Source organism: Mixophyes fleayi, chromosome 2, assembly GCF_038048845.1.
Source record: "Mixophyes fleayi isolate aMixFle1 chromosome 2, aMixFle1.hap1, whole genome shotgun sequence".
Classification (NCBI taxonomy): Eukaryota; Metazoa; Chordata; class Amphibia; order Anura; family Limnodynastidae; genus Mixophyes; species Mixophyes fleayi.
This window is the reverse complement of record NC_134403.1, coordinates 44,405,802-44,418,698: the sequence shown is the minus strand read 5'-3', so window position 1 is coordinate 44,418,698 and position 12,897 is coordinate 44,405,802. Positions and strand designations below refer to the sequence as shown.

The following is a 12,897-nucleotide window of genomic DNA, read 5'->3' as shown; positions in this document are numbered from 1 at the left end:
AAAGCAACTTGGAGTTTTCGTTTTGGTATGCCTTAAAAACTGTTCACACATGCACTGGTGTCTGCAAATTGAACCAAATTCCCGAGGCCCAAAACTGGTTTAATCTTCAAGAATGATCATATTAAAATCAAATTGAATTTCAGACGACATGGCTGTAAATCAGACCAAGACATGACCACATATCCCCCCCCGCTAATCCTGAGCACCAAACACCTGGATTTTTTTTGTTCAAATTTGGTCACTGGCGTTTGTATCCTAATTGTGACTGGGCAGCATGGTGGCTTAGTGGTTAGCACTTCTGCCTCACAGCACTGGGGTTATGAGTTCAATTTTTGACCATGGCCTTATCTGTGTGGAGTTTGTATGTTCTCCCAGTGTTTGCGTGGGTTTCCTCCCCCACTCCAAAAACATACTAGTAGGTTATTTGGCTGCTATTAAATTGACCTTAGTCTCTCTCTGCCTGTGTTAGGGAATTTAGACTGTAAGCTCCAATGGGACAGGGACTGATGTGACTTCTCTGTACAGTGTTCCGGAATTAGTGGTGATATATAAATAAATGATGATGGATCCCAAAGCTTGGGACAAGCTTTAGAATTGGCTTGTGTGTCACCAGCTTCAGTAGAACTCATTATATAAACTGTATAACTCTCTCTTCCTCTTCTATATGTATTTATTGAGACTATCTTAGTAAAGGTCTGTCTGTGTGTCAATACATATTACGCAAGTAAATTGATATCAATTAATTATTAACAGTCCATGATATTATCTCAGCACAAATTGCAAACTGTCACAGGAATATTGTGGTACAACCAATCTTTTATCTGAGAACAAGAGAATTCACCCCTGGCCCTTCCATTTATGCCGACAAAGGATTATCATGTTCACCCAGAAACAAATACTTTTCAGACTTGTCACATCTATGTATGACATTATGTTACAATGGCTTTATTATTTAATATAATAGAATACACATATTTATATTATTATCAGTGCCATAACAAACCAATGAACAAAACCATAAAAAGTTAGCAGCATTTTCCGCAAGTACAAAAATACACATCTTTTAATAATAGTATAATAATGGAAATTACATCAGGACAATCTGTGCAAACTCATGAAGCAGATGAGATTTAATTACTTTAAATATGTAACATAACATACTCGACATGACTTCATAGAACACAATGCGTCGCGCACACAAACATTGCACAGCTGAAAATATAACGGTGTAACAAAATAGCAACAGCGGTTTAAATTCTATTTCAGGAATATATTACATTTTACTCAGTTTTACTGACACTAACTACATTTTACTTACAGACGTATCATCACAAAGCAGACTGGTCCCAATTATACACTGGAATGAGTATCAAAGTTTTCTCTTGCTTGAAATATAATGGTACACTTTTACCACTCAACCAATTTTGTAAAAGAAATTCATACACTGTTAATTACTCCTTTAAAAAAAAACTACACTCGTTCACATAAATTAGACATAGATGGTACTCTTCCATAATCAAAAACGATTAATAATCTCGGCTTTAAACCCCCCATAAAATTCTATGCAGAATGAACAGGGAATGTTAGGTCTACCTAAAACAAAGGATGGTGTTCTATCAACCCAACTTCACACATAGGATTCTTCTGCAAAAAATCTTTGGTCCAACTCTTCAAACTTAGGATCGCTACAGCGTTCAGTGTGCCAAGCTCTACCACCCTTAATGATGGCATTATCACACTCTTGTGTACAGTTAATATGCTTATGTATGTCAGGTTGAAGGAATAAGTCTCCCATACTGGTGCTTAGCTTTGGAGACACACAAAAGTTTTTCTCCAAATCACAATTTGCAATTTTGACTCCAGTGTCCACATTAGAAGGCAACACTTTATTCTTCTTGAAGCTGGCGACACGAATACTGATGTCCCTTCCAATTGATGTTTTGGTTGTGTCATCCCTCGTGCAAGGTGCCTGGTCCTCATTCCGGTGGACCGTATGTTCACTAGAAGACTTCAGGTTTGCACTGAGAGGCACAGGCTCCTCTAAATTGCAAGAATTTGTTGATTTTCTTCGATTTTTCTGACTAAATAATGCAATGTTGTGACCGAGAAAAAGTGTTGGTGGCATTTGTGTACTTTCTTGGCCATGTGAAGATACCTCAATGCTTATGGACACCGGAGATGGGAATAGGAATGAGCTGCACTCCATCCCATTTGTATCATTTCCATTTCTGTCAGGGACATCTTTTTCCTTTGTATGTGGTCTGGTTGAAACTTGCCTGCTACTGACTTCAACAAATCTAGTCTCGCAACTCACAGGACAATTCTCTTTGAGCTCTTTAGGTCTCAATACTGTAAAACTGTGCTTGATTTCACAGTCTGAATTTGGCAAAGTTATTTGTTCCATAAACAGGGAACATTGTGAAATTTCAGGCTTATTCAATGACAGTCCTTTAGTGGTATGATCTCCTACTGTTTTGCTTTTCTCATCGTGTGTTGTTTTGTCTGTTTTTTTGGAGGTCCAATTTTTCACAGTTGACCTTCTGTTTTTCAACCAGGCAATGGGTTGAGTACTAACAGAGCTCTTATGGCTTGGCCACTCAACTGCATCTTTTCCAGTAAAAAATACAGAGCCGTTATAAGGCTGCTTATTTTCTTCTACTGCAAACCCTGAAAATGAATGAACACCCAGGAAATCTGGACTGAGTTCTACTTGCTTTCTATGCCGTAAGGTGCAGTCCAGAGGTGAAGGCACATCATTTGGCGTTAACACTGAATAGTCAGAGAATTGAGAAAAAGCACTGTCCAAAGAACTCAGGGAAGATCCTGAGGGAGATGTCCCAGGAGAAGACAAACTAGAACAACTAGTGTGAGCACAAATGTTTAGCCTCAATGCATTAGGTGGCAAAAGTCTGTTAGGGGTGCTCTTTTTGTCACTTGTCTGCTTCGTATCATTGTTTTTAGTAACGTCAATTCCCAACGTCAAACTGCGATTAATAAGTTTTTGACCTTCAACTTGCAAATAGCGATGCTGTTTGAGATAATCATCAGCTGATTGGGAGAGAAGAGCATCACAGCTTGAGTTATTCTCGTGCGGAGACTCATTGAGTTGACTGAACCTGGATGCCAGGATTCCAATAGCCGGCTCAGAGCAGCGTCGGTGCCGCCTCACATCTGTTGTGGATGAGTATCCAGAAGTATTAGAACAGAGAGATTCGTTCTCGGACTGCTCGTGTAACGCTGATCGATGGTGAGAACCTGTTGACATCTTCACAGGTGGTGTCTTTGAAGAGCCAAAGGTCTCAGTTTCTTCAGTGTACACATGGTCCAGATCGCAATCACTTAAAGTCAAAACAGAATCTCTGCTTCTGTTGTCATGACTCATTTTTGTGGGCAGACCACTGTACGAGGAATCGACATCATCATTTAGTTCAGTCTCCAGGCTATCGTACGAAGAGTCAATATGTTTAAAAGAACAGATATCTGCGGGAAAAAAATAGTATTAGAACTTGTTATGCTTTATTAATACTTTAGTAAGCTCAGACTATTGCAATGTGATCTTTTCATTTAACATTCCCTGATTCCATAAAGACACATCAAGTTCACATATTTTGAGAAAGGTTATAGTATCTGATACAACAGTGGATTATAGCACAGAGGAAAGATCTTGGAAGCCTAAAGAAAATGTTTACGTGCCAAGACTGGTTGGAGAATTCCATCAATGTTACCCTAACAAACCTTTGAGAAGAACAGGAATAATAATAGAACATGAGCCAATCAGGGCTTCAAACCAGGATTTCTTCTCTGCTGGTCTGTTGCCCTTGACAGTTGTTCTTAGAACTGCAATTCTTGAGACTATTCCCAGAGGTTTCTAATTAATGATCGAGCTTCACATGCTCCTAATCAGTGGCCAATCAGAGGAAACATTTGGAAATTGAAACACAGCATCTTCCCGTTTCCCTTGTCTGACTCTGTGGTTTGTACCTGTGATCTTGTCTTTCGACTTCTATCATTACTCAAGTACTAAACCAGCTTGTCCTTGATAATGTCTCTGGTTGATTACCTGTGTACTGACTTTAGTTTGTTTAACTATGCACCACTTTGGCCTGCACTGATCACGTCTTGTTCCCAATTCTTGTTTTTCGTTCTGGCATCTGGACTCCTTCTCTGATATCAGATCTGTTACAGCAAATGATCAATTCTCTCGGTACAATCGACTTTGCTAGGACACAAATTACTGCAAAACTGAGGTAGAGATTTTGTGGACTGAACTAATATTCAAGTGAATGCTCCTATCAATGCACTAGAGACCAGCGACATCAGTGAGGCACCTTGTCAGAGGCTGCTGGTGATTTTATAGTTTGCAATCACAAAATAGCTGCTTGTGAGTACATGGCAGGTGCACATTGTCCCTGGGTCCTAGTGAATTGATGGGTTTTATAATTCTAAATGTTAGTTCACCTACTAAAAGGCTGACTACACTGTTTTTGAGCAACAATTTCCTTTTAAATGAGGCTCCTTGATCAAACTAAATTATTAAAAGTGTCTAGAAAGATAAAGTGAAAACAAGCCCGTTAAACTCTGCTACTACTTCAGATAACTGTTTTCAGGAGCATCTCCATTACAGTCATCAGCATGTGCTTGTCAGAGACCTAATAACATCCTGAGCATTACTATTTGTCATTATGTACATGAAAGTTTAGTACCTGAGCTGTCCTCTCTGTTATCATCCTTTGCGGACAAGTTGGCATACAATAATGAAATGTCATTCCCGAAAATCATGCAGTAGTTCTCTATCAGGAACTGTACAAGTACGGACACCTGGAAGAGAGGTGCGAAAAAAGCTGAGCTCTGTGCAAAAACAACTTGCCTTTCATATGGCGTCTGACTAACTTTGTTAACATTTAACAATTAAAGGAAAGGTCATTTGTTGCTAGATGCAGAAATTGTTACCTTCCGTGTGAATTCGCCCTCGGCCTCCGGGCCGGAAGGGTTGGGCAGCCACAGCAGACTGGGAGCAATGCACACTGCCAGATTGAACGCCGTCATTTGGTTGGTATCAGAACGTTGCTCGATGCAGTGTAAGACCCCAAACAAGTAGCGCAGTAGCGTGACATTAACTTGTGGAAGCTTCTCCACTAACCTGTAATACCAAAGTAAACTAGATACGTAAGTATAACTACAGTAAGAACTGGAAGTGGTATACACGTGCGATGACAGAGTGGTGCTTGGGAGGGACCCCCCTGAATTGCTATACAGGAGCCTCAAGTGAAGAAGGTGGGTGTCCTAAAATTGGACTACTTCTAAGGCTTATTCAGACTATTCCGGATTTTAACCCGTGACCTAACAGAGGTGGATCATTATGATATACTGTGCCCACAGAACCGAACCTGGAAATGGGGTTTGAATACTTACTTCTTAACAGATTTTATTTTCTCTGCTTGACAACCTTGATCCATAACAGAGACCCATTTGTCATAAAGGTTGGATGAAAAGACACTGCCAGGAATATTGCGAAGGAAATCCTGAATGGAGGAAATAATAGTACAATTTAAAATAATACACTGAATAATCAAGGCCAGATGTAGGCACATCAGTCTGACACCTACAAAGACCTTATCAGGACTCAGTTTTTGAGAATTAGCATGAGGAGAGAAAAATGTGAGCGTGGAACCCGGGGAAACCGGACTAAACAAGATGATCCTTCTACTTTAATGATAATCAAGAATTCCATGCCAAGATACTTTCAAAATGAGTCACATGACACAAGTGACCAGAGTGTATTTATAGAATACTTATGAAAGCCGATATAAGGTTCTAGTAAAAGTGTAAGGCTGAAAATGATATTTCAGTATTAATACTACTATGTTATTAATATTAGACTTACAAGAAATGGAAAAACACAATTACAGCATTTAGGATGGTTTCAGATGTTGTATGGTTATTACAATTATTTTGCAGATATTGGTATACAGTGTGCATAGGATGTACCAAACAGAATTGTGGCCAATCACAGGGTTCCTTTCTATAACATTAAATAGATATTTGTAAGTTTTATATGGTGCACCCTTCTAAAGGTGTACATGCCACAGCTAATCCCAACTCACCCAAGAGAATAAGTGAGATAATGATATAAAAATATCTGAATACATGTTACAACAAAGAAAGCTTCACATATAAAAGAGGAAATTATGGGCCTATAATATGATGCAGTAAAGACAGAAGTTTATGGTATCACAAAAGAGTCAAAAAACAAAGAAGGCAAAGCAATAAAGACTATATACGATTTCAATTTGTTAATTTCTAATAGATACGTTATGATTGTAAAAGCACCATGCCAATTGATTATCTGCCTGTCTCTATTAATTGCTTTGTCCATCCTACCATCCATATAAAAAAAACAGACTCTTTTTACAAGCAAGGTAATTTGTGGATATTGTGCGTACCTTAAGTACTGAAGCTGTGACGAAAATAGACTCACACGCAAAATCAACATCAAATCCGGCATTTAGTCTTTCTTTCATTTCCTTGCATGACCGCGCATTCGCGGAGCGCCTAAAGATCCCTCTTGTGAAGGGTCCGTCTTGACAAAGGACTGAGAGCATGTCCTATAAATAATGGGAAATAATTAATTACAAAACGAAAAAAATATTTTTTAAGTCTTTTTGAAAAAGTATTTTACCTAGTGTTAGAACCCAGAAAAAATAGATCTGTAATTTACATTAGCGGAATTAAGGAATGTTGAGGAGGCCGCTGTGAAGCATTCATTACTAGGTAACTGCATGCTCAAGACACTCTCTAAGATTGCAATGTTAAACATTGCAGTATTTCAGCTGCAGACTTGGTATTATAGTTTAGCCTATGCTTACATTGTCACGTACAAACCTTGCAGTAATACATCATCTGACAATAACTTTTAGAACATGCAGTATATAATTGACACAGTTGCTTTTTTAGAAACTCTGCCAGTTCCGTAAAGCCAAGCCAAGGTGTAACAGCTAAATTTTCCAGCCACAAGCAACATATCAGAAAATGACTTTAAATTAAGATTAATTTATTATTATAAAAGACAGCCCCATTAACTAGCATCTGTATCAACCAGATATGTTTTCAATAAGTTAATGTAGAAAGGTGAAGTCAGAGTTGTTCTATGTGTCTGTAGCTACAAATAAAATATTTTCATCTCAGTCCACTGCAGCATTGACCAACTCCGCTCACCACAGAATGCAGCCGCACCGCCAACTGTGGCCTGCAGGAAACTCAGACAGCAATAGAGGTTTCAGTGCTGAAACCACTATTGCTGTCTTATTGAGAAGCAGAGGAGTTGTTTTTTATTTTATTACAGCTGGTAGTGATTGTGGCGGCACTGTTTCAATGACACACTACATGGCTTCACTTTATAAAATCCCGGTGGTTTCATAAATCAGTGATGTAACTGAACGGAACCATCCATTATTTTTTGGGTGAAATTGCTTGGCCCCGATTCTACAGGCTCTCCCCACCTGTACTGGCCCTGCAGTCATAGGGCCTGAGTCATTAAGGAGAGCAAAGCATAAAAATGGAGTAACATTTGCACCTGGGCAGAACCATGTTGCATTGGAGGGGAGGTAAATTTAAAATGTTGGGACAGATTTATACTTGTAGTAGGACATGTCCTAGATCAACTTTAAATTTCAGTGTAATAATAAAGCTAGCAAGTATTTGTGTGCTAGATGAAAAAACAGCCAGCATTTAACTTGTGTACAAAATAATAAACTAATTTGCACCCCTTAAATTGTAACATGGTTTGTCCCAGAGAACGTTTACTCCTTATTTTGCCTTAATGACTCAGGCCCATAGAGAGCAGTTAGAAAGCATGGGTAAAGTGGAGTTCTACATCACAAGGAGTGTGGGGACACCACGGAATCACAGCGGAACCTACAGCGAGTGTTATTGAAAAAGGAAGACAGAGAAGAATGCAGACAAAATGCCATCTCAAATGATTATATTAACTTGTACACATTTCATTAATTTAAAGAAGCTGCAGGTACAGATTTTAAAGGGAGATAGAGAGGTTTAAAATAGTTCCGTTAGGGGGGTTAAGAAGCAGTTCAGTGTTTTTATTAGGACTGAACAGATTTAAAAAATATGGGCACAGTAAAACATCTGGTCGTAAAACAGAAAACAACTTAATATTTGTAGAGTATCTAAAAACCGATGGGATTGCCATACTTGCTTACTTTTCAGACCTACCCACTGAGAGATCCCAGAAGGGAGGTCAAAGGGACAAGTGCGGGGGACGTGGCAATGTGATTTGCTTGATCATGGCCCACTCCCTGTGCTCAATAGTGCAATTGTAGTCATCCTGCAGTGGGGATGGGGCATCATGAAGGCCAGACCTACTTCCAAAGAAAGAGGTGAGGGATGGTGAATATTCTCCCAGGTGTCCAAGAGAACTCGGAGAGACATCACAGGAGATTTGCAAGTATGGTGATTTTATGTGTTTGCCCATGAAGAATGTGATGTGCACAGGGTCACCGAGAGGGGGGGACGGGTACTCATTACCAGGGCCTGAATATGCCAGGGGGCCCGACCCCGCACTGCATACTAGCAAGATTCTTTTAATTTTTTTCTTTCACTAATATTTTTTTCTTTCCTGGGATGGGGGGGAGGGGGCAGTTGGGGTGCTGGGCAGAGAGGGACATGTGTAATTAAAGCTGCTGAGCAGAGAGGGACATGTGTGACTAAAGCTGCTGGGCAGAGGGGGACATGTGTGACTAAAACTGCTGGGCAGGGAGGGACATCTGTGACTGAAGCTACTGAGCAGAGAGGGACATGTGTGACTAAAGCTGCTGGGCAGAGAGGGACATGTGTGACTAAAGCTGCTGAGCAGAGGGGGACATGTGTGACTAAAGCTGCTGGGCAGAGAGGGAGATGTGTGACTAAAGCTGCTGGGCAGAGGGGGAGATGTGTGACTAAAGCTGCTGGGCAGAGAGGGAGATGTGTGACTAAAGCTGCTGGGCAGAGAGAGGACATGTGGGATTAAAGCTGCTGGGTATAGAGGGGCATGTGTGATTAAAGCTGCTGGGCAAATGGGGCATGTGTGATTAAAGCTGCTGGGCATAGATGGGCATGTGAGATTAAAGCTGCTGGGCAGATGGGGGGGGTATGTGTGTGTAAAGCTGCTGGGCAGAGGGAGGTATGTGTGTAAAGCTGCTAGGCATGTGTGTGTGTAAAGTATGTGGACAGAGTGGGTATGTGTGTGTAAAGCATGTGGGCAGAGGGGGTATGGGTGTGTAAAGCTGCTAGACAGAGGGGGGTATGTGTGTGTAAAGCATGTGGGCAGAGGGTACATGTGTGGGTAATGTTGCTGGGCACAGGTGGGGGCATGTGCAAGTAAAGTATGTGGGCAGAGGGTACATATGTGAGTAAAGCTGCTGGACACAGGGAGCATATGTGAGTAAAGCTGCTAGGAGCCCTGTAGCACCAAATGATTGTGTCCTCTAATGAGAATATATTAAATTATTCCTTGCCTTGCGCTTTTCACCTACTAGGCACACCTCCAATGACACATAACCACACCTCCAATGGTATGGCCACACCCCTTTGGCGGTGTGCCGCCGCATGAGTTTCCCTTCTAGTCAACTATAGGGGGGCCCCATGAAGTTGCTGTACCAGGGCCCAAAATTTCTCTTGGCGGCCCTGGTTGTGCATGTATTCTTATATATTTGTGGAATATTGAATGAAATACAGTTCTCAATATATTAAAAAACAAAGCATTTATTATATATTTTTCCTTCCAGCATACGAGTAAAACAATATGGCCCTCTATATTATTCTGCAAGTTAGACTAATGGAAAGAAAATATTTTTTGTTTGCTATAGGCTATCACAAGTTCTGTGCCAGTCGCACCACTGTTCATGTTATTACATTAACGTGCACCATTTGTCTCTATACAGCAGACATCTTATGGGCTGAGCCAATATTCACACAGCATATAAGCTCACTAGCACCCAGTGACATCACTGTGACATTTCATGTTCAATATTTATCAGTCATGACTGATATTCATGAGGCAATTCTTACTTGTGAATTGCTAGGTTACATGAAACCAGGAATAATGATGGTGTTTATTAATACAAACACAATTTAACCAACAGGTAGGTCCAATAGTTTCTGTCACATAGCTTATGGGGTTTACTATATGACACGTAATGGCAGTGATTATAATATAAAATGTATATAATGTCACAGTAGGGGTGTTGTAATAGTAATTGCAAATATGTTGAGGTAAGGTATTATCTTTAACTAAAAAAAAATGCCTGCGGGGAAACCACCCACTGCTTTGTAACCAATAGCAACCAAACGGGTTTTCATTTTCCTGTTAGATTAACACCAGGGCTGTGAAGCTCCTCACGCCTACTTATTTGCTTGCAAATGTAATGTTAGGACATCATTGGCAGAGTTTCCCCATAAAACTATTATTCTAAAGCACTAGGACCAGTATATACATTAGTTCAATAATTACTACAGGAAGGTAGGATGTAAGAAATGACTTAAAGTTCGTATAGGAAATAGTGACACCAACCAGCCATTTTGTGTACCTGTCTCCCACACACATAGGAGGCAGCCATTTTCTGAGCCCATGTAATGTAACTAGTTCCTTGTGACTGTAAAGGCTGCATTCTCATATTGGTTCAGCCAACAAAATGGCTGCATCCATAGTGCCCAGAAGCATTATTGCCAACTTTTGACGGGGAGTTTCAATGGACAAGTGCAAGAAATGGGGGGGAGGGACATGTGACAACGCAATTATGGCATCATGGCCCCACCCTGCGTGAAATTCCGTGATTCACAGCATCATGAGGCAGGGATGGCGATTTGTGACGAATCGTGTCATCTAGGTTCCCCTAATAAAGTGGGCGGATTCCGAGAGGGTGCACAGAAATTTGTGAGTCTCCCAGATATTCCGAGACAGTAGTCGAGTGTGCCCGAACGACAGATGCATTTTAATTTCTGTGACAGCTAGCAATGTATTGTGAAATTACATTTAAACTGTTCCAACATCTAAGATAACTTTATCGTTTGAATAATTTTTGGAAGCAACTTGCATATTTTGTGGATCCTTAGGAAATACTTTCAGAACGTGTGCTCACCATTATAGCTTTAGGCAGGTTGTCATTCTCACAGATGGCTGGTAAGGAAAGTCCAAAGAGCTTTCCAGGAGTTGAAGAGGTTGGAGAGAGCGGGATGTTATCCAGCTGAGTGTTAGAGCCACGCCAAAAGGTCCAGTTTATGATAGACCGTTTCCTTTTAAAGGGCTTCTGGCCCGGATCTGGGGGAAAAAGTGAAACCATTAAATTGGACAGTCATAACGTGGCCTTATTATTTGTTTTAGTTCCTGGGCTGTGACCACAACTGCATTTTAAAGAACAAAACAACTATTCTGCCTTCATTTGTTTTGTCCAAAAATGATTTGAACCAGTAACAATGACATGATTCCATCATTCCTGGGATTCTACACTGAGCTTTTATTGTCAGCTTTTGGTTCTTAAATTCTGCTATGGAGCAAAACTACATAAAATGTAATTTCACATGAGGGATTGTAACATCATAACAGAGCGGGCGTGATTCATCATGGAATGAAAAGTGAACGCAATTTGTATTTTTTAAGAGCGGACGGTAATTGCACGCATGTCCGCCCATATTCAAGTACAAGCGGATCTCAAGAAGCGCTTCCATGTGAATATATGGATATATGTACACTCTGGATCTACTTTATGTGCTGTTTGCAGACATATAGAACAGGCTGCAGGATACGCACAATGCACAAGTTTCATCAGAAAGCAAAGCATGGGAAAGAAATATTAAATAAATTAAGACCTCTTAATACTGCAATCATGAATAAAAAATACATTTAAAAAAATGATTTCTTTTTTTATACATAAAATACATATATCATGATTCCTAATGGTTTTTTAAATGCACAGAGGTGTAGTGGTTAGCACTTCTACCTTACAGCACTGGGGTCATGAGTTCAATTCCCGACCATGGGCTTATCTGTGAGGAGTTTGTATGTTCTCCCCGTGTTTGCGTGGGTTTCCTCCGGGTGCTCCGATTTCCTCCCACACTCCAAAAACATACTGGTAGGTTAATTGGCTGCTAACAAATTGACCCTAGTCTGTCTGTCTCTGTCTGTGTGTATGTGTGTGTGTGTGTGTGTGTGTTAGGGAATTTAGACTGTAAGCTCCAATGGGGCAGGGACTGATGTGATTGAGTTCTCTGTACAGCGCTGCGGAATTAGTGGCGCTATATAAATAAATTGTGATGTTGATGATACTGTACATGAAATGCATTTTTACAGTTTGTCTTAGTTGCAAACACATGTTCTGGCAGGCACACGTGTCCATCATGACTATCAATCGGCACTTACACCTACCCTGTAGCTGGAGAAAGTGATATGGCTAAAAACCACATACCTAAGATATGTCCAGAGTTTGAATTGATCGCATGTGCATTGCCCACATAGTCCTCCCATTCCCATCCCCGACCTGTCCTTCAAATTCTAAGCAGTCAGAAGTGTCATTTGCCTACGACCATGAATTTCATGCATTTGTGTTCACTTTGCGTAAGCTTCGTTCTGACTCAGATCGATTTTACGCAAGATGCGGCACGTAAATTGACTTACGTTCCTACATGAATCAGGTCCAGCATGTTCCAAAGGTGTGATAATTATAAATATATTCAAAAACAAGCTCCATTTTGGGACTCAATTACCTGAGAAGCAACAGATGTCATGTGATACATCACGTGACTAAACACACGCATTTTACCTCAGTAACATCTGATAAACAGCAATCGTAGTTCTAACTATCATGATGAGCACCTGATATATATTATTCCCTTTTCAAAGATTAATAT

At 40.4% G+C, this 12,897-nt stretch overlaps 1 protein-coding gene across 1 annotated transcript in view; it reads right to left on the bottom strand.

The window, feature by feature from the left end:
• Positions 1-924: 924 nt before the first annotated feature.
• ARHGAP20 (Rho GTPase activating protein 20) overlaps positions 925-12,897 on the bottom strand; it is a 98,113-nt gene continuing 86,140 nt past the window's right edge. The window contains exons 10-15 of the mRNA XM_075198888.1: positions 11,133-11,311; positions 6,444-6,605; positions 5,413-5,522; positions 4,951-5,140; positions 4,704-4,818; positions 925-3,480 (exon numbers count right to left, since the gene is read on the bottom strand). Of these exons, the coding sequence (XP_075054989.1) occupies positions 1,628-3,480; positions 4,704-4,818; positions 4,951-5,140; positions 5,413-5,522; positions 6,444-6,605; positions 11,133-11,311 (2,609 nt within the window). The 3' untranslated portion in view covers positions 925-1,627. The remainder of the gene's footprint in view (positions 3,481-4,703; positions 4,819-4,950; positions 5,141-5,412; positions 5,523-6,443; positions 6,606-11,132; positions 11,312-12,897) is intronic.